At 46.4% G+C, this 22929-nt stretch overlaps 1 protein-coding gene across 4 annotated transcripts in view; it reads left to right on the top strand.

Annotated features, from left to right (window-relative positions):
- The window catches only part of LOC137416877 (semaphorin-6A), a 727420-nt gene that overhangs the window by 386890 nt on the left and 317601 nt on the right, over positions 1-22929 (top strand). For all 4 annotated transcript variants that reach the window (XM_078781382.1, XM_078781383.1, XM_078781381.1 and 1 more), the window contains exon 7: positions 20498-20560. In XM_078781382.1, the coding sequence (XP_078637508.1) occupies positions 20498-20560 (63 nt within the window). The remainder of the gene's footprint in view (positions 1-20497; positions 20561-22929) is intronic.

The raw sequence follows: 22929 nt of genomic DNA, 5'->3' as shown, positions 1-22929 counted from the left end.
ACAATAAAAGTACATGAAACTAAAAATGCTTCAAGTAGATGACAACCACAAAGTCAGAAGTGACGAATCCGTAACAGTATGTACGTGCATAATTTGAATTCTAGAAACGATGCCTTGTCCACAACAAATTATCACAATTAAAACACCAAGAAATGTGGAGTTCTCCACTTGAAATAAACATTTTTGGTTAAAAATAGCAGCAATGCCCCTGAGCTCACCTGGTAGAACGAGGGAACCACTCGCTGGTATGCGTGGATGACCGACAAAATATGTAAATTATCCGATGGTTTGAACAAACTTGTGAAAGCACCATGCAGAGATTATTCCTGCTAAGTTACATCTAAATCGGGTGAAAACATTTTGATATGTCAAAGGTGGTGATCCCGGAATCATAATGACCTTTGATCTTTAAGTTAAGGGGGCTAGGAGGATGGCATAGAGGCACTTACACTCACCCCCCCCCCCCCCCCCCCCCCCATGCAATGCAGCCTGGGCCCAAATCCTGACCAAGCTACAAACCACTATCCCTGTGCCCTAAAAGCAGTGCCATCGATCAATGACATGTGCCATCCTCCTAACGGATGCCAAACCACACGTCCCATCCCATCCGACGTCAAAGGATCCCACGGTCTCCCCTGTGAAGAGCAGGTGAACCACTGCCGGCACCCCATGGCCAAACCTCATACTCCCGCCCCAACAGTCTGCATCAGAACACGACACACCATAATCATAACCAGAATGTAAAAGGGGAGGATTCACTGTGAGAAATTCAAAAATTATATCATGTTTATCTTACTATAATTCAGCAAATGTCCGTCCGTCCGTCTGTCTGTCCGTTCGCATGTACCACAAAAACGGCTGAACCGATCGCAACAATATTTTGGGTGGGTATTCCTGGGACCCCTTGGAGTAAAATAGGCTATATTGTTTTTCTAAATTTTTTCCCAAATTTTCCAATTTTCCAGTTTTTCAAAGTACTATGGAATAATATTTACCGATATGAACAGTGATGTGGCTTTTATTGAAATTCTACAAATACTGTTTAGATTTTGATGACAATTATGAACCTGCCGCGAATGCGGAAGTGGACAGATTACGGCAAAGTGCTGGTTTGATAATATCACAATACAACCGTCATTCAATCGTAATGTTTAATCGTTAAACATTAATCGTGTTAATCGTTTTGTTAAAGTATCAATTGATGATTGGAATTGAGTGAATACAATTACGATTTTGAATTCGTAATTGTATTCACCCACCCGTACAGAACTTCACATCAGGATTTAAATATTTGTTTATGTCACGAATGTTGTTAAAAGTTTATTATATTAATATTATTTCATTTGCGACTGGAGTTATGCTGTTTGGAATGAAAAAAGAGATATCATGTTCAAGTGAATGACGAAATGCAGTGACGGTTTCTACTTTCTAAACGTGAAAGTCGCGGATCGCCATATGCAGATTCGCCATTGACTGGGAATGGAACACACGTACCTGTTTGTTTGCGAACGGGTACGTTTTTCATGGAAGTCCTTCACGAACTTGCTGTCCATGTCTGACGTGCGACTGAAGGTGCTACAGGAATGTGGAATTTATTGGTTTCATGCTTTAGCATTCACCGTTTCTGCATTGCCTGTTTGCTTCTGGCCTCCCACCCGTGTGTAGCACGGGCACCTCACTAGTAGAAACAAGTACAAAAACCTTATGCCCAGTTACTTGATCAAAGAAAAGCATCAATTCACATTTGGTTTGTGTAAGAAAAACAAAGGGTAAACACATTAAAATTTACAATCTGTTTAAGGTAGTAAAATATCACAATCCTCAATTTTGTTTGCTGATGTGCAGTTCCAGCTACATTTTGATCATCAGACAACTAACTAATAATTCCAGATTGACCAGGTCCCTGGAGGGTTACCTTGCTTTCTTGTTTGAAGGGAAACTTCAGTCTCTTTAACCTTAATTCTAGTTGTGAGATTCTGTTTTTGGTGAAGATCATAGGCGACTGCTGCAAGATATCCCCTTTCTCTCTTCATTGTGGGAGGTAGATCGGCATGGACGGATATACGCTCATATCCTGCCTGATTGCTGCCGGAGCGTCTTTGGCTGCTCAAAAGCACGAAGTACACACTCACAATCCGACATCTGGGCGAAGCGGACGATTATTGGTTTCGGAACATTTCTCCATGGTTCCTCATTGATGGTTCTCAATGTTTCCTCTTTCCTTGATGAGCGGAGGTGGACATTTCTTAATGGTTCATCATTGCCTCTCAAGGCTGGAAAACGATGAGCATTTAGAACAGGGATCATTGGGGGAAATGCCAGGGGCATAGAAAAGGCCCCTTTATATGGTATGTGCCATGTGGCAAAGTATAGAAAAGAAGGGACATACCATAGCTTGTAGAAAATGCCAAACAATACAAAATAAGGTGCATTCAAAAAATATTGTGTGCATGCTGTACTACCCTTGTGTTCTTAGGAGGAACCAAGTAATGCTCTAGAAAAGTTCCGAAAAAAGGGGCGCCAATTTGATTCATACAGCTAGCTGCATGAAGAAGTAAATGTATTTTATTTGCCATATGTAGGGCGCCCCTTTTTATGAACTTTTCTGGAGCATTACTTGGTTACTCATGTCAGCCAAATCAATCTTAATTTCAGCTATCTCGGAGATAACATGGTCCAATTTCCCAATGATCTCATGTGAAAGATCAGCGAACATCTTCCGCATTTACTCCATTGTGGGTGTAAGCATCTTGTAGTTCATAGGCATTCCAGATGCCCCATCCAGCTGTCCCTCCACTCATGCTGCAAGTTGGAGCATCGTCCGCCACAACCTGCGTATCCGTCTCCGTATTAGCTGATAACATCCCTTGATTATCAGGTTCCTTGGAAGTTACCTGTTTTTCATGGTTGTAGTCCTTGCTTCCTCTCTTCTGGTTAAGGCTTAGATTATTGATTTGAGGCAGTATATTTTGCGCCTTGAATGTATTTATTACAAGTGAAAATTAATCAGGGCCCACCATGTCGTGCTGAGTTCACCTGTCCGCCATGTTGACCTTTCTGAAGGACCAAGCCAGATATGTAATCTCTGAGCCTCAGACAAAGAAAACATTAAAAATTATGGTGTGTCCTTCATTTTCGATAAATTTTATCAACTAGATTGTTTATTGAGGTTGTTCAAGACAATTCAATTCTTGAGATAACCTGAAATAAGGCTGAAAAAATGCTTGTTGTTTATTATGTCGGGGAGAAAGTTCCAGTCTGTTTTGGAATCATATTATAACTATTGCGGAGATGGATGTCATGTGTGCTGATGGCCTGGGAAGTTGGTAAACAACGTTGTTATGCACAGAGCTCCTTTCAGAAAGATCAACGTGTAAATTGAAGTAACAGGAGCAGAGGGTGCTACCTGTTTCCCAGAGAGAAATTCAACTATTAGAGTCCAGGGCAGTGGGACAAGATGTCTGTCAGCAAATGTGGGACATGATGCCAAGTGGTGCAAGCTCTTCTTGAAGGAGTCAGAATTGTAGGTTCGACAAGCATTTCGTAGAAAAACTAGAGCAGCTCCCGGGAGAGCGCATACCTCCGCCAGGCTGAACAGGTAACGTTTTGTAACCCACTGATAGGCTGGATCTGTATCCGGAGCAAGTTTTGTCATAATCCGTCGACAACTTTTTGAAATATCATCCTATTTATCGTTTTTGGCCTTATATCTCAATGGTGAAGAATCGCTTTAAAAACTTCGAGTAGCCGGATGCGGATCCCAACAAAGATCTAATCATTTAGTCCGTGTCACATATCCAACCTCTCCACCAAATTTCGTCCGAATCCGTGTACAACAACTTTTTGAGCACATACAAATTGCTGTTGTTGACTGCTATCTCCACTGTGGATGGGTGTTTGTTTGTGCACATACAAATGTCGACCTTATTTGCTGACCTTTAATTGCTATGTCAGCATTGAAGATGTGTAATGTTTGCTCTGAAATTGTGTATTTTTTGTTTTCATTGCGATTTCATGAGGCTAAGTTTATTATAATATTTAATCAGTTTTCTTGGTTCCCATGAGTACCATCAAGGTTGTGATCTTACAGATTCCTAATTGCAGTGTCCTGACATACGTCACATCGTAAAAACTGCACCTGCATATGGAGAATTTTGTGAAACAAAACAACTGGCATTTAGTTTGTAAAAATCAAACTCATTTCAAATTTTTGGTTATTTTGAAACATTTTATTCTCTTTTAAACCTAATTTTTAAAGTTTGACGTGTTTGTCCAAACCGTGTGTATGTGTGTGTGTGTATGTGTGTGTGTGTGTGTGTGTGTGTGTGTGTGTGTGTGTATATGTGCGTGTGTGTGTGTATATGTGTGTATGTGTGTGTGTGTGTGTGTGTGTATGTATGTATGTATATGTATACGTGTGTGTGTGTGTATGTCTATATTTGTGTGTGTGTGTATGTGTGTGTGTATGTGTGTGTGTGTGTGTGTGTGTGTATGTCTATGTGTGTGTGTGTGTATGTATGTGTGTGTGTGTGTGTGTGTGTGTGTGTATATACGTGTGTGTGTGTGTGTGTGCGTGCGTGTGTGTGTGTGTGTGTGTGTGTGTGTGTGTACGTGCACACAAATTGCTGTTGTTGACTGCTATCTCCACCGTGGATGGGTGTTTGTTTGTGCACATACAAATGTTGTTTAAAAGAACACATCATGCGGTGAAAATCAAACAAAACCTGAGAGAAACGTATTATTTTGTCAAACTAGTGATGTTAAATAAGAGGCAACAACTGACAGATGTTTGTGCACACACAATTAGGGACTGGACACGAGCTCTGGGAGGAATAGTAAACAGTGAACAAGCAATGGCGTGGGCCCGTCAGCATGGTACCAGCTGTAATTCCTTGATTAGCACATGCTCTTCATGTAAATTTGAGCCTCAGTGTTAACTTGCGTCAGCTGTGTTGGCACAACTTGACGTCGTTGATGATGTGCAAAAAATGAAGTGTTCTCAAGAAATGGAAGTTGAAGATGCACGAACATGCAGCAAAAGCAGACAAGGAGATGCTGCTTTTCAAATATTTTTAATAAATAATTATTTTTAATGTTTTCTAATATTTTATAAATGTAAATAGCATACATTGGATGGATAAAAATCACAAAAAGTCTACCTGTTTCATTGTGTCTCAATGAAGGGTTAAAAAAAAACCCTCTCGCCCATTTGTCTTCAACACCTTTATTCACAATGGACAGGTACTAAACTATTGTCACACGCGGCCATATTAAACAGTCGTTGAATTTACCATGCGCATTCATAAAACGCAGAATGATGAGGAAAAATAGACATGCTTCTATTTGCAATGGATGCGAGCACAGTGTGGCCATCTGTGCTTTGTAAACGACAACGTGTTTCCAAAGACGTGTGCGGCACAATCATTAAATGGGAAGCGTTTGCACTGTTTCACTACCCGTGTGTGATGGTTTGTTCAAGCAGTGATTCTTATTGTGCAATTGCCACATGAACTAATATACATGTTCGTCAAGACGTCTCCCAGGGCTTTCATGGCAATGGGAAAATTTACATAAAACTATCATCTGAAAGCCCCAGGAACCGGCTGGAGGTCGTGATGGATCAAGGCCTCAAATACGTTTAACGGATTGGACAGGCATGCAGACCGTGTGTGGTTTTACATGAACGGTGTAACTGGAATATATGCAAATTGGTCCTTATTAGCGGTCAGATTTTCTACTTTTATTCAAAGTTCATGACTTAGCCAGAAAAATTTACATCATGTTGAGTAAAATGTACTGCATAGTGAACATAGGGCTGGCAGGTAGGCGCACTTCCCTCTGAGCTGTCTCGACCTGACTGGGTTTTGATCCTGGTGTTTCTCAGGTAGGGTGAGTCAACTCCCCCACTCTCTTCAATCCCACTCCTCCCTCCGGGTCTTTAAAACAGCTGTTCACCACCATCTCTTATCTTCCCCCATCCAAAACCTTGATCTTTTCTACCCCCGTTAATTCACCCCAAATCCACTTCTTTTTTTAAATCCGGACTTCTTTCTTTCCTGGAAGTTCTAGCAGTGTCCATGTGTTTTATACCTTTCCCACCCCCCACCCCCTCCCGCCTTCCCATGCCTCCTCCCCCCAAGCCCTCTCCCTCCCACATATCTCCCGATGTCCCTGTTCTCTGCTGTTGTACTTGTATGCTTCCTTCTCTCCCCATCTTGTCTCCCGCCCCCTTTTTTGTCTGTTTTGTGTGTCCGTTTTTTTGTTTGTTTTGTGATTGATGTTAGCTCTTACACAAGCCTCGATCTTGTATACGAAAAATATATATATTAAAAAAGTATGGTGTCCTTCGTGGCATTTAGGTCAACTATCGTTGTCGCCAACACCTTTGCCAAATTCCAAATTGGTGCACACTCAGTGGAGTATCCTGGGTTGAGCGGTGAAATGTCCATGATTGTAACCCAAGCCAATCAACTGCTTCCGTAGAACCGAAGCTCAGCATACAGCATGGTACATGATGATTATGATAAAAATTATGGAGGATCTACCCAGAGCAACATCTGTTGATGTGTTGTGTTCATTCTTACAATATATGAGGATAATGGGTGAGAAGTATTGAGAACTGCAGACCTCTGCAGTTCTCTCTGCAGACCTGGACAAAATCACAGACTGGGCGAACAAGTGGAACATGTCTTTCAATCCTGACAAATCTCACACTCTTACGATGTCTCTCCGAAAAGACCGACTGGACAACCCTCCCATCCACTTTCTGAATAATCCTCTCCAAGAAGTTCTGTCACTCAAGCTTTTGGGTCTCACTATCTGCCATGATCTTTCCTGGGAAAACCACATTTCAAATCTGGCCTCCAAAGCCAGTCGCCGACTGGGCATCCTCCGTCGTGCGAAGTCCTTCCTCGGCACACCTGAGCTCCTCACCACATACAAGGCTTTCATCCGCAGCTCAATGGAATACTGCTCTCCCCTCTGGGCTGGTGCTCCTGCCTCACACCTAGCTCGTCTTCACGCTGTTGAAACCAAAGCATTCAGAATCATTGGAATCTCCCGCGATGAAGCTACCTCCGAGGGCCTCTCACTCACTCACCGCAGGCAGGTTGGTGGTCTTTCCGTCTTCTACCGACTCTTCTCTGGCCTTGCCCCCCCCCCCCCAACCCCCCCAACTCTCTCTGGGCTCTGTCCCGCAAATATTCCTACAGGTCGCACAAGATCTGCCTGCAACCCTCTTATGGATAAACTGCCAAAATCAAGACTCTCTGCTCACCTTCACTCCTTCATCCTCTTTTCTCCCGCCTCTGGAACAAACTCCCTCACTCTCTTCAATCCCACTCCACCCTCCAGGTCTTTAAAACAGCTGTTCACCACCATCTCTTATCTTCCCCCATCCAAAACCTTGATCTTTTCTACCCCCGCTAATTCACCACAGATCCACCTTGTTTGAAATTCCAACTTCTTTCCTGGAAGTCCTGGCAGTGTCCATATGTTTTATACCTCTCCCACCCCTCCCCTTCCCATGCCTCCCCCCCCCCCACCCCCAAAGCCCTCTCCCTCCCACAGATCTCTCGATGTCCCTGCTCTCAAATGTTGTGTTTGTGTCCTTCCCCCTCTCTCCCCATCTTGTCTACCACTCCCCATGTTATATGTTTTATGTGTCGGTGTCGGTGTCGGTTTGTCTTTCTGTGTGATTAATGTTAGCTCTTTCACGAGCCTCGATCTTGTATGCAAAAAAAAAAAAAGAAAAAAAAAGATGTGGCCGTGCATGGAATACACGCAAACAAAGAGAGAGATTTTTGCCTATTATCGGTATAGATGTTCATCAAGTACATAAAATAAACTGTATATAAAACCGAAAAACATGGGTGGTTGGGTAACCCTCGTCGAGGTGAAGAGCTTAGTCGACCCATGTGAGCATGTCTGTCTTAATTACATACTCTTTGAATGGGTTGGACCGTGAGTACATTTATTAATTGATTATTATTGGACCTTGACTACATCTTAATTACCTCTATTAATTACTGACTATTGGAACATACGTTTTAGACATGTAGACCTTTAGAGCACTGACATTTTTTTAGACCCCTTAGACCTCTTAGACCTCTTAGACCCCTTTAGAGCATTTTAAACATTTTATACCCTTTGGACCTTTTAAAACCTTTTATACCATTTATTCCCTTTCAACATTTATACCCTTTAGATCAATCAGAGCCCCTAAAACCCGCAGGACTCTAAGACCCTTTGGACCCCTAACACCATCAATCTTACATAAAGTATGGCACGCACTGCAGGCACAAACAAAATGGAGGGATGCAGTGAGACGAGGATATGCTTTGGAACAATAAGTGCAAAGCTGTATAGTAGTGCCCCAGGGGAAGCTTTTTCACTGATGTTGGTTGGTTGGAGGTGGTAGACCTGCAATGCAGTTATTTATCTCCAAAGGCACTACCTAATTCAAAAGGCCAATAGGTCACCAAGTCCAAAATGCGCTGTTGTTATAAGGTAACAGGTTACAGCAAGCCTCATGCCAGCAGTCTTAGGGCTCTAAGACACTCTCAGACCCTTAAAACCCTTTATAACCACAAGACCACTAAAACCCCTAAGATCCTTAAGATCCTAGAGACCCTTTAGACCTCAAAGACTCATAAGACCCTAAAGACTGCTTATAAACCTAAGACACTTCCAAGTCTCCAAAAGACCTCTAAGACACTTTAGACTCCCAAGACCTCCAAAAACATTTAGACCCCGAAGACAGTTTAGACTCCTAAGACCTCCAATAACATTTAGACCCCTAAGACACTTTAGACTCCTAAGACCTCCAATAACATTTAGACCCCTAAGACACTTTAGACTCCTAAGATCTCCAATAACATTTAGACCTCGAAGACACTTTAGACTCCTAAGACCTCCAATAACATTTAGACCCCGAAGACACTTTCAGACCCCTAAGAGGACCATTATAACCCTAAGACCGTTTAAGACCCTTGTAGTGAAATCGTATTCGTACTGAACCTGGGGTGATGCTCGCTGCTCGTTGACACCGCTAGGGGCGTGACTATAAGACCCGCTGCTGCGGACGGTGCTCCGAGACTTCTCCTGTGACACGTTACATCTGGTAGACTCGCTAACGGTACGCCTGCATAGAATATCCAGCTTGCTTGCATTGAATGTTATGAATGGTCCCATGTGATGTCACATCGTATACTTATTGTATTTCCTGCTTTACAGGATGATGTTATGATCTAAAATGGAATTAAACCACCCGTTGGACTAAAGTTGTGTGGACCTGATTGGTTTTCCACAACACTTAATTCCATTTTTTTCTACCGACATGGCTGGCAACAAGACGCTGGCGGTTGCCGTCTTCTGCGCCGACCCGCAAGCCCCGGATGGTGGCTTGCAACTGAAGCACTGGCTCAGAACATTGGAGAATCATTTTGATGAGCCTGAGACCGCGCCGACGGCTGCCGCGAAGCTAGCAACACTTCATTCAAAAATCGACTACCGGGTGTACAACTCCATCGCGCAATGCGCAACGTATGACCTCTCGATCGCGGAGCTAAAACGGCTGTACATAAAGGAAAAAAGCCCGGTGTATGCACGATATTTGCTGCAAACGCGACGTCAGCAACCCAACGAGGCGATGGACCACTACGCCCAGGAGCTCCGGCAGCTCTTGCTGGACAGCACCAGGGAGCCACGGACTCCCGCGCAGTCTCAGGATGATCTTCTTTTAGATGCCTTCATTGCAGGGGTCTCCTCCCAGGAACTAAGGCTCAAGCTCTTAGAGAAGACCAACCTGACCTTCGCTACGGCACTCGAGAAAGGGAAAGTATACACCGAAGCGCGGATGCAATCGAACACCTATGATCGCACGCGCCTCTTGGGAGGGCACTACACTACACGCCCGGCCGGAGAATGCTACCGCCGAGGACGCGGACCCGCTCGCGGAACTCCGGGATGCTCCGGAGGAAGACCCAGTCCTGACGGCTGCCGTTACGACCAGACCCAAGGCCTTACGCGGGGCCGCATGCTTTTTTTGTGGGGGGCCACGCCATGCCCGGCCCGTGTGTCCGGCACGGGACGCTATATGCCATTTGTGCTCGCAAAAAGGACATTACGCGAGAGTGTGCAGGAAAACGGCACGCGGCTCGCGGCTCATTGAATCGCGCGGTCGCGCGGGCGCGGCGACCTTGAATGGGCTCATTGCGGAGCCCGCGAGCCGAGCCCGAAACCCGGCGCCTTACCCGACTTCGAAGGGGAGGGCCCCTCTCTGCGGGCCCCTGGGCGCTCAGACGTCCTTGGCAGGCGTCACCGGACAGCCACCACCGTCTCATCCTCCATCGGGCACGAAGTACGTGTCCTTGACCAAACTCCGGGCCACGCAAGGGGCTTTGAAGCCTCGCCAAGCCCCAGCGGAACGTTCTCCTCGTGCCGTCCACGAGCTAACGGTGGCCCTCACCCCGGAAAAGGCGATTTCGAATACTACGGAGGCCTTTGTCTGCCAAAAGTGTCAAAAGGCGATTTCGAATACTACGGAGGCCTTTTTCTGCCAAAAGTGTCAAAAGGCGATTTCAAATACTACGGAGGCCTTTTCCCGTCAGAATTGTCAGATTTTGAATCGCGAAACACCGGAATGCTTGGGAAAGCCCTCTGATGGCGTTAATGGATTCCCCATGGTCAACGCAGACTCCGGCCACGACCGCAAAACTGCTGCTGGCATAGGATCCACCCGCGAGGCTTGTCCGACCCATTCGGGGGGCTCAGTCCCGCTCCCAGCAGCCTCGTCTGGCCTGGCTCAAGCCCTTATTCCCCTCATGGTCGAAGGCCATTGTGTTCGGGCCTTGGTGGATACAGGATCTACGGATAGTTTTATCGACCAGCGACTTGTGCTCAGGCATGGATGGCGGATCTGGAGGTCTACGAGACGGATCTTCATGGCTTCCTAGGGGCTTCGACTCAGCACGAAGGGGGAATGCCGATTGAAACTCGTGCTAAAGGGACGGGTTTTCCCTGATGTACACCTTATGGTTTTACCCGTATTATGTGCTGATATTCTGTTAGGACACGATTTTCTTAAGCTGCATGGACGTCTGGTAATGGAGTTTGGTGGGCCTGACACGCTTGTTGTGGGGGCGGACGACGCGCTTGCGGTGTGCGCCCTAGCGCAAATGGACGTCCAGCCGCTTTCGCTGTTCCCCAATCTAACCTCCGACTGCACCCCTGTCGCGGTGAAATCACGGCGCTACTCTCGCGCAGACATGCAATTCATTGCGGACGAAACGGCTCAGCTCTTGAAAGACGGCATCATAGAACCTAGTAGGTCGCCGTGGCGCGCCCAGGTCTTGGTGGTGCGCAGCGAGGCCCATCGCAGACGCATGGTAATCGACTATTCCCAAACGATTAACCGCTTTACACAGCTGGATGCCTACCCCCTTCCAGGGATGGACGCGCTGGTGCAACAGGTGTCCCAGTATTCGGTCTATAGCACTCTCGATCTCCGTAGTGCGTACCACCAGATACCTATCTCTAGGGCGGATCGTATCTATACCGCATTTGAGTCGGGGCAGCGGTTGTACCAATTTACGCGATTGCCTTTTGGGGTAACGAACGGGGTCGCTTGTTTCCAGAGGGCCATGGATGACCTCGTTGCGCGGGAGCACTTAACCGATGTTTTCGTCTACCTCGATAATCTTACGGTTTGTGGATATGACCAAGGGCACCATGATGCTAATCTGAAGCGCTTCCTTGAGGTCGCGCAGAGGTATCACTTAACTATGAACGAGGATAAGTGCCAATACTCCCTACGCACGATAGATCTTCTGGGGTACACCGTGACCCATGGCTCTGTCGCTCCGGATAAGGAGCGTCTGCGACCTTTGCTCGACATGGCCCCTCCCTGTGATCGGGCGTCCCTGAAGCGCGCCCTTGGGCTGTTCGCCCATTACTCCAAATGGGTGCAAAGTTTCTCCGCGAAACTTCGCCCCCTCGTGGCCTGCGACACCTTCCCCCTGAGTCCGGCCGCATTGGCGGCCTTTGAAGGCCTTAAGGCCGACATCGCCCGAGCCGCCGTGGCGACAATCGACGAGAGCGGCTCTTTCGTCCTCGAAAGTGACGCCTCGGATCAGGCCATCGCGGCGACCCTCTCCCAAGGGGGGCGTCCCGTCGCTTTCTTTTCACGGACTCTTACCACCGCTGAGCGGAGACACTCGTCCGTGGAAAAGGAAGCGTATGCGATCGTCGAGTCTATTCGGCGATGGCGCCCGTACTTACTCGGGCGGAGCTTCCAAATCATCACGGACCAGCAAAGCGTTGCATTCATGTACGACACCTTACACGCCCAGCGCATTAAGAATGAGAAAATCACTCGCTGGCGTATCGAACTCGCCGACTTCTGTTACACCATCAAATATCGCCCGGGGAAGGAAAACCGGGCCGCCGATGCCTTATCACGACCGGCTACATGCGAATGTATCACCTCTTTGGAGGGCCTACGGGTGCTGCATGCCACTGCGGGCCATCCCGGCGTAACGCGTTTCGCGCATTTTGTGCGGTGTGGCAATCTCCCATACTCGATTGACGATATCCACCGTATCTGTCGCGACTGCGCTGTCTGCGCGGAAATCAAACCGCGTTTCTATAACCCTCCCATGGGGACTCTGGTTAAGGCTACGCGCCCGTGGGAACGCTTGGCGATGGATTTCAAGGGCCCATTGCCGGTGTCGAGCGGTTCTCGCTATCTGCTCACTATCGTCGATGAGTACTCGCGATTCCCCTTTGCTTATACGTGCGCGAACATGACTGCTGCCACAGTGATGCGATGCTTACAGAACTTGTTCTCAATGTTCGGTTACCCGGCCTATGTCCATACCGACCGGGGTGCGGTCTTCTTGTCTCAGGAGGTGCGCGACTATCTGCTCCAAAATAACATTGCTTCTAGTTACACCACGCCGTACAGACCCCAGGCTAATGGGCAGATCGAATGCTTCAACGGGATTATCTGGAGGGCCGTCATGCTCAACCTCCGGACCCTCGGCCGGGGCCTCGATAAATGGGCTTGGTCGCTACCTGCGGCGTTGAACTCGATCAGGGCTCTCCTGTGTACGGCAACCAACCAAACTCCCCACGAGCGACTTTTCCACCACCCCAGGAGCACGGGGTGTATACGGTCTTTGCCCAGTTGGCTCGCTGGGCCCGGGCCGGCCTACCTTAAACGGGCGGTTCGCGCGAGCAAGTACGACCCCCTAGTGGACAAAGTGCAGATTCTCCAGGCTAATCCTGAGCATGCTCGTGTGATGACGACTGATGGCCGTGAGACTACTGTCTCCGTCCGTCACCTTGCCCCTTGCGGGGTCGCCGACCTGAGTAGGGAATCGGACGAACCGATCGAACCCATCTATGAGACTATGGCCTCTCCCGACGCTCCCATCGCCGAAAGTCTACCGACCCTTCCCTCACTGCATCTACCTGGGCCCGACGACTTGGAGTTACCCCCTTCGTCACCCGACCCTGATGGCGCCTCCGACGCCGGGGACACAGGGATACGTGATGCCGTACCCGGGGAATTTCGGACGCGTGCTGGCAGAGAAATTCGCCGCCCGGCCCGATACGGTTGGGTCGACTGATGTTCCGCACCCTGTTCGTGCTGACGCTCACTCGCTTTTAGCCGCACTGCCGTATAATTCTGACGGGGGGGGGGGGAGAATGTAGTGAAATCGTATTCGTACTGAACCCGGGGTGATGCTCGCTGCTCGTTGACACCGCTAGGGGCGTGACTATAAGACCCGCTGCTGCGGACGGTGCTCCGAGACTTCTCCTGTGACACGTTACATCTGGTAGACTCGCTAACGGTACGCCTGCATAGAATATCCAGCTTGCTTGCATTGAATGTTATGAATGGTCCCATGTGATGTCACATCGTATACTTATTGTATTTCCTGCTTTACAGGATGATGTTATGATCTAAAATGGAATTAAACCACCCGTTGGACTAAAGTTGTGTGGACCTGATTGGTTTTCCACAACAACCCTAAAACCCATAAGATCACAAAATACCCTTTATATCATGAAGAACCCTGAGTTGATACTGTTAAAACTGTTCAGCCTGGCAGAGGTATGCGCTACCACATACCGTTATTGTATAATGTAGTTTTGTGTGCTGAAGTTTACATTGTGGTCCATCATCATTCATCATCTGTGCCTCACAAAGCTTTTTCTCTGTTGAAATGATAAATCAACATCTCAGAAGAAAAAGTCGCCATCCATAAATGACTATTTGAGCAGCCATTTGTTTTTCAGAACATGATTGGGAAAGTTTTAAATCTTCCCTGTCCAGCACAATCTCTTATCTCTCCCTATTCCAAATGAGCACATATGGGATTATAATGGAGGAAACACCTTAAAATACCTTACCCAAGCAAAGGACATTTAGCACACCCGCCACGGTTTTCCAACACCATGGGATGTGTGTCGGTCTCCTCCAAAATGCAGCCTCAGAATGATTTGCACATCATTCATAATAACAGAAGAGAAAACTTAGCTCAGGTGAATTTTATTTCGGGAAGGTGAGGGGAAGAATGTCGTACCTGAGAATTATCAACTCGCTGAACTTACCGGTGTCATAATTAGATAGTTTTAAACTACAAATTGCCATAAAGTGAGAAATTACTGGAACCCAAGACAACTTGAATGGAAACGATGAAAGGAGGACATGGGCTGTATATTTGGCACCGTAAAGGTGAGAGCGTTGCTTCAGAAGAAAAGGGAAGTGAAGGGTGTGATGTTTGTCACAGGGAGCACACTCGAGTGTCAGCATTACTGTTTGGCCTAATTAGTGTGACAGCCTGTGTCTGGGTGACCTAGCTGGCCTAGCCATGAAATGGCCGTTATCTGCTTCTAACATATAACATGAAATGGCCCTTTGTGTAATTGCCAAAGATAGCAAGATGGCTGGGCAAATCACACCTCTCTGAGGCTGTGCTCAACACTTTGGTCTCACAGGGACAAATGACGGAGAAACGTACCTAAGATCTGTGATCTATCTTTCTCTTTTTCTCTCTCTCTCTCTCTTGTTGTAGCCACTAATATTTGTTCCAATAGTTTCTGTTGAACATATTTATTTTTCAGCAGAATCTATGCTTCAAATAACCATTTAACCTCTTCCTTGCTCCAGAACATCCCTGTTAGCTCATCAAGTTAGCCTACAGGCTACAGTTAGCCTACCTACAAGCTAACCTACAGGTCGCGCAAGATCTGCCAGCAACCCTCTGATGGTTAAACTGCCGAAATCTCGGCTCTCTGCTCACCTTCACTCTTTCATTCCTCTTTTCTCCCGCCTCTGGAACAAACTCCCACACTCCCTTCAATCCCACTCCTCCCTCCAGGTCTTTAAAACAGCTGTTCACCACCATCTCTTATCTTCCCCCATCCAAAACCTTGATCTTTTCTACCCCCGCTAATTCACCCCAGATCCACCTTGTTTGAAATTCCAACTTCTTTCCTGGAAGTCCTGGCAGTGTCCATATGTTTTATACCTCTCCCACCCCCCCCCCCCCCTTCCCATGCTCCCCCCTTACCATGCCCCCCCCCAATGCCCTCTCCCTCCCACAGATCTCTCGATGTCTCCATGTCTCTCGGTCCCTGCTCTCAAATGTTGTGTTTGTGTCCTTCCCCCTCTCTCCCCATCTTGTCTACCGCTCCCGATGTTATTTGTTTTGTGTGTCTGTTTGTCTTTCTGTGTGATTAATGTTCGCTCTTTCACGAGCCTCGATCTTGTATACAAAAAAAAAAAAAAAAAAGGCAGCGTCGCCCACAGCTATAGCTTGGGGTCGCTAAAACTGACTTCGATAATGGAGATAGTGTGCAGAAAATTATGTGAAATCACTCATTTGACCTTCTCTCCCAAACAAAATATTTTATCTTCTTTAAACTAGCATTACCTTTGTCATATTTGTCCCTTACTCTTTTCCTTTTTAGCCCGTCCCTGCACAGCTAGAGACGGGGTTTTGTAATCACTTCTGTGTGTCTGTGTGCGTCTGTCCGGGCCGTAACTTTTTTACCATTTGAGTTTTGTCATCAAATTTTCACCAAAGCTTTATTATGATAATATGGAGAAGGCAAATTAATAATTTGGTTAGAAGGTAAAAAGGTCAAACGTCAGCATCACATAAAATTGTCGATTTTCACCCGATTGACCTGAAATTTTAAGAATTTGCATATTGGGTCACTGAATTGGTTCAGCAATGAAAAGCTAAAAACTGATTTGTTTATTTCAGGTCAAAAGGTCAAAGGTCAGCATCACCTAAAATAATCAATTTTCATCCAATTGACTTCAGTAAAGCGGTCGATTGCTGAATTAACGCCAGGGGGGTTGACTCAGCCTGTCATCCTTCCGAGGTCGGCAAATTGAGTACCAGTACACTGGTAATTCCCTGTTTATCGTAAAAAGGCGACAAACAGGGTTGGCGGCAGGAAGGGCATCCGGCCGTAAAACATTGCTTCAAAAAGGGGACCAAAAAACAACAACAACCACGGTCCCCGAAAAGGCCAACCCCCGCTTTGCGGGGAAAAATGGCCTCTAAACGGTTTGTTTGTTTTTTTTTGTTTTTTTTTTGGACTTCAGTAAAGCGTGACGGTGACATTTAAATTTGCCATTTGAATTTTGTCATCAAATTTTTACCAAAGCTTTATTATGATAATACAAAGGAGGCAAATTTATAATTTTGTCAAAAGGTCAAAAGGTCAAAGATCAGCATCACCTAAAATAATCAATTTTCATCCAATTGACCTAAATTTAAATTTGCCATTTGAGTTTTGTCGTCAAATTTTCAACAAAGCTTTATTATGAGAATATGGAAAAGGCAAATTTATAATTTGGTTAGAAGGGGAAAAGGTCAAAGGTCAGCATCACATAAAATTGTCAATTTTCACCCGATTCACCTGAAATTTTAAGAATTTGCATATTGTGTCACTGAATTGGGTAACCAATAAAAATGCTAAAAACTGATTGTTTATTTTAGATCAAAAGGTCAAAGGTCATGGCTGCATAAAATCGTCAATTTTCCTCCAATTGAGCTGAAATTTTAAGAATTTGCATATTGGATCACAGAATTAGTCCACCAATCAAAAACTAGAAGCTGATTATTTTTTTTATATCTAAAGCTCAAAGATCGAGGCTGCATAAAATTATCAATTTTCATTTTGTATTTTTTTTAACTGTTCTCATTATTTTGAGCATACAGACGAAGAAGAAGTCGTCTGAATACAAACGGACGTGGGCGGGCTTTGCATTTTCAGATTTCTTCTAGTTTTTCTCTTTTTTTTGGTGCTGCCACACACCTGCTGCGTCCAACTTGACAACAACAACAACAACAACAACAGGCATTTTAAAGGCCATTTTCCCTGCAAGAGTGGGGGTTAGCCTTGTGGTCCCCGTGACAATCTTCTCCATTTTGCCCTATTTTCTGCATCTCCCCTTGTTAACCCCCTTGCCTGCATTTCTTCTTCAACCATCTTTAGCCAAGTCTTTCTTGGTCTTCCCCGTCCTCGACTTCCTTCTGCATTCATTTCCATCACTCTTCTCAACCAGTCACTTTCATCCTTCCTCAACAAATGACCAAACCATCTCAAACCGTTTCTCTTCACAGCATCCATCACAGGCTATATTCCCATCATCTTTCGCAATTCATCATTTGTCTTCCTCTCTCTCAACGATACTCCATATATACACCGAACCATTCGCATTTCCACCCTTTCCAGCCTTCGTTGCTGCTCTACGTTCATTACCCATGTCTCGCTCCCATAAATCATAACACTTCTCACACATGCAGCATACACCTTTCCCTTCAGCTTCAACGACACTCCCCTCATCATCAGCACGCCACTCAGTTCCCGAAACTTCTTCCATGCACATCTCACTCTCGCAACCGTTGCCGAGTCTGATCCACCTTCTCCATTCAGCATGTCTCCGAGGTAGCAAAATGTTTTCACACCTTCCAGCTTCACGCCGTCTCCAAGATCCAACTCAACATTTCCTCCATCTGCAGCTCCCTCTGTGCACACCTTACACTTGAGTGTAGCTGCCACACTGGTTAATGACCCTCTCAAACCACTACATTTTTGATGAACCCGCTCAGCGCACATTGTACATTGAATGGAATTCACTCTTCTGCACAAAACAAATTCACAAACCCACTCAGTGCTGCTTCCAACGAGCCCTGATCATTTTTTTTTTTAAATGTTTAAACTACTGCAGCCAACTGCTAGTAATTTGCCACAACCCCCTTGTAGGATTTGGGAATTTGATTTACAGCATATATTATTTTTGAAAACTTTTGGACCTGGATCTATTTAATCATGCCAGTGTAGGAGTTGCGGATGACGAGAGGATGAGACACTTCTTAGCTGTTCAAAGCTCCCTAATTTCCACAGAACTCTCTCGCGACCGGAACTCATACAGCTTTTATAACGCAAAATCGCCCTTTGGGGGGTGTGGCTCCAACAACCGTGCACACGCCACGCCCCACACCATCAAAAGCCCCACTGTCCCGTGCCTGTGGATTATGTCCAAATAAGGTAACCCCCACATGCGCCCCCCCCCCCCCCCCCCCCCCCCCAGAATTCACTCGCACGGGCAATGTCGGTTTTTGGGGGCCTTAACCACCCAGCCGAAACTACTGATGACCAGAGCAGACACTGTTAGCGGCTTGGTGATGGGCGAGCCAACCAGGGACTTACCCGACGGGAGACGGCCCCGCCGGTGGGGGTTGAGCCAACCGAGGGGGCTGAGGTTCCTCACGGGCCTCTAGAGGCTGCTGACGTTCCTCACGGGCCTCTCGAGGCTGCTGAGGTTCCTCACGGGCCTCCCGAGGCTGCTGAGGTTCCTCACCGGCCTCCCGAGGCTGCTGAGGTTCCTCACGGGCCTCCCGAGGCTGCTGAGGTTCCACCCGGGCCTCCCGAGGCTGCTGAAGTTCCTCACGGGCCTCGCGAGGCTGCTGAGGTTCCTCACGGCCCTCTTCAGTAAAGCGTGACAGTGTCCGCCAGGGGCGGAGGCTCGACGGGGCCAGTGTCCCATGCGGCCGCACTACATTGCTGTCCGGCGGAGAAATACTTGTCTGCTTCCATGGCCAGGGCACGGAAATCCTTAACAGACGAGTTGGCCAGGGCTGACCGTACCTGCCCTGGCAGCTGTTGCAGGAACAGTTCTTTGCAGAGGAAACATGGTCGGTGGCTGCCCAGGAGAGACAACATGTGGTCCATAAGCTCCAACGGCTTGGAATCGCCCAGCCCGGGTAGAGAAAGTAGTTCGCGGGCGCGCTCGGCCTCAGTGCGCTCGACGGTTACGAGCAGCAGCGCTTTTAGCGTCTCGTACTTGCGGTCCTTCGGAGGATCCTGAAGAAGGCTCACCACTCTGGTCGCAGTGGAGCAGCTGAGCGCAGACACGACATAGTAATACTTCATGTCGTTGGCAGAAATGTTCCGAATGGCGAATTGAGCCTCAGCTTGTGCGAACCAGACGGCCGCTTGCCGTTCCCAAAACTCCGGCAGTTTAATCGAAACTGCGCTTGTCACCATGTTCGTTTAAAAAAAATTTTAAAAAGCGTCAAGAGCAAGACGGGGTCACCAATGTAGGAGTTGCGGATGACGAGAGGACGAGACACTTCTTAGCTGTTCAAAGCTCCTTTATTTCCACAGAACTCTCTCGCGACCGGAACTCATACAGCTTTTATAACGCAAAATCACCCTTCGGGGGGTGTGGCTACAACAACCGCGCGCACGCCACACCCACACCATCAAAAGCCCCACTGGCCCGTGCCTGTGGATTATGCCCCAATAAGGTAACCCCCACACCAGCGTATTAGTCCCCTACCAGTTTCACTGGAGGGGACTATCGGTTTTCACTCCTTCTGTCTGTTGGATGAAATTAGATAGAGCGTGGACAAACAACCATAGGTTAGCAACCATTGTGCAAGCTTGATCGGTCAAATGTCCTCTTCATGCATTGTAATGGACTCGTGTTGATTATTACTATTATTGTTTTTATTATGATTTCATATAATGAAGAACATGGGAGTATCTAGGAGAGAATCATGTGTGGGTTTGTGATGGAGGTCGGGATGTCAAGGTTGACAGTTGGAGAGGGACGTCCCATTCCATCTGTACCTTTCACCCCAGCCTGACTCGGTATATTCACGTATTCATGTGTGCATTATGCATGCACAAAATGCATTATACATCTGTGCACGGGGTCCCATTGGAGTTGGGATTGCAGCATTCCGCCGGTGCCACGACTTCTGACTTCAACTGAAGCCAGTACAAGAAACGTCCGATGACTTGAGCCTTTTTGTTGGTGATGCCAGTAAACCTTTTGGGATAAAAGATGCTGAAAACAAACAAAAGGAAAGTCGTAGGCCTACCTGTAGAACATTGATACTTGATGCATCGTGGGTTTACTTTTAATGACCAAGCATTGTGTTTTGCATGTGTATTGCAGAAACTGACTTGGAGAGCTAGCCGACAAGAGCGTAAGACCTGCTCCATGAAAGGCAAGAGTGAGGTGAGGCTTATCCTGTTATTATCCTCTTTTAAATATCAATATTCATGCTGATTTATTTTTTTTCACTTCTGAACAAGCTTAAGCAAGAGCAGTAAACGTGAGATGTACTCTTTGTTTTGATGACGTAAAGGATAGCACACACTGCAGGCACAAACAAAATGGAGGGATACAGTGAGACGAAGATGTGCTTTGTTAAAATAAGTGCAAAGCTGTGTAGTGGTGCCCCAGGGGAAGCCTTTTCACTGATGTTGGTTGTGGTGGTAGACCTACAATGGAGGTGGTAGACCTACAATGCAGTTAGTTATCTCCAAAGGCACTACCTAATTCAAAAAGCCAATAGGTCACCAAGTCCAAAATGTGCTGTTGTTATAAGGTAACAGGTTACAGAAAGCCTCATGGGCATTAGGTGCACGACCTTCTCCTTTCCTCGATTCGTTTGCTGCCCCATGGGCCTCGTCTGTTGCTGACGCCGCGTTGGCGTCACAATTTGCCGACGGATCATTGCTTCCTCGGGCAATCTTGAGAATGCAACAGCGTCCGCTTGGTGGTCAACCGGCCACCCAGGAACTGACCGAATACTCTCGACCTCTGCACTCCTGACCCATATACTTCCTGCACGACTAGCTTTATAAGCTGCACTCGGTTAGGCGTCTCGTCAGCAATTTGATTTCGCTTTTACATTGCTGTTACTATTCTCATTTCCTCTCATCAGGATGAGGTCAATACTGCTGGGAAATTCGCATTTTCTTCTCATCATTAGAGAGAAAAAAAAAAGAAGATGTTGGCAAGATAACTGTTTAATTTCTCGATAAAGCAGTAGGTTTTCTAATGACTGGATATGCAAGCAGATTGTTCGCGTTCTTGCACGACCAGCAACTGAAGCACAAGCACCCAGGGACACCATTAGATCAGGTAATTGTGTATTTCGTATACACAGGGCAAGACCAAGAAAGGTTGAGACAAGCAATGTTCAGTTCGTTCACCAAGTTAACCCATTTCGTTCTGCTGTCACAAGTCTGCACCTTTGTGGTAATTTTCTCATCTTGGCAATTGCGTTGGGACGACCAGAAAATATCAGTGTTTGCGTCACCAACATATTTGTATCATAAATGGCAGTAACAATTTCTCTGACTGATTCCTGATGTCTGTTTTCCCTTCCGCAACCAATAATACTGGGGTTGAAAAAATAAGCACGTAGTGGATTAAATAGAAGGGTGATGTGCAGATCCAGTAAGAAAATTGGATGTGTGGGCCGGTATGAGAGGTGCTTTGTGCCATCGTCTTTTGGATTGATCTAGGCTCGAGGGGAATAGTAGTTTGATCAAACCATCATGCAGGTGCCGTCACCTTGTCACCGCGATGTGCTGGCGTAAACACTTCCTTTCAAGCACATACACCCTGCTATGATACATTTTTTTAAATGCAGATGCACCTTCAAAATACCTCTTACACCTGTGCCTCACCTCAAACAATATAATCTCATACGCAGATCTCACAACATATCATGCTTCACCCCATACATGCACATTTTGCACTAAATGACTTTCACATTTCTCTATTTTGGCCCACAGGTCTTTTTTTAGCCCTTTACCTGCACAGCAGGAGACGGGGTTTTGCAATCACTTCTGTCTGTCTATGTGTCAGTCTGTGTGTGTGTGTGTGTGTGTGTGTGTGTGTGTGTGTGTGTGTGTGTGTGTGTGTGTGTGTGTGTGTGTGTGTGTGTGTGTGTGTCAGTCTGTCTGTCTGTCCAGGCCATAACTTTTTTTTTTACCATTTGAGTTATTGTCATTAAATTTTCCCGTAACGTTCCTCATCCTAGATGACATCAAATTTTCCCGTAACATCCCTCATCCTAGATGTCATCAAATTTTCCCGTAACATCCCTCATCCTAGATGTCATCAAATTTTCCCATAACATCCCTCATCCTAGATGTCATCAAATTTTCCCGTAACATCCCTTATCCTAGATGTCATCAAATTTTCCCGTAACATCCCTCATCCTAGATATCATCAAATTTTCCCGGAACATCCCTAATCCTAGATGTCATCAAATTTTCCTGTAACATCCTTCATCCTAGATGTCATCAAATTTTCCCTTAACATCGCTCATCCTAGATGTCATCAAATTTTCCCATAACATCCCTCATCCTAGATGTCATTAAATTTTCCTGTAACATCCCTCATCCTAGATGTTGTCAAATTTTCCCATAACATCCCTCATCCTAGATGTCATCATATTTTCCCATAACATCCCTCATCCGAGATGTCATCAAATCTTCCCATAACATCCCTCATCCTAGATGTCAGCAAATTTTCCCGTAACATCCCTCATCCTAGATATCATCAAATTTTCCCATGACATCCCTCAT

This window comes from Myxine glutinosa, chromosome 7, assembly GCF_964187855.1.
Source record: "Myxine glutinosa chromosome 7, kmMyxGlut1.1, whole genome shotgun sequence".
Lineage (NCBI taxonomy): Eukaryota > Metazoa > Chordata > Myxini > Myxiniformes > Myxinidae > Myxine > Myxine glutinosa.
The sequence above is the reverse complement of the archived record's forward strand: the minus strand, read 5'-3'. Positions and strand labels throughout refer to the sequence as shown.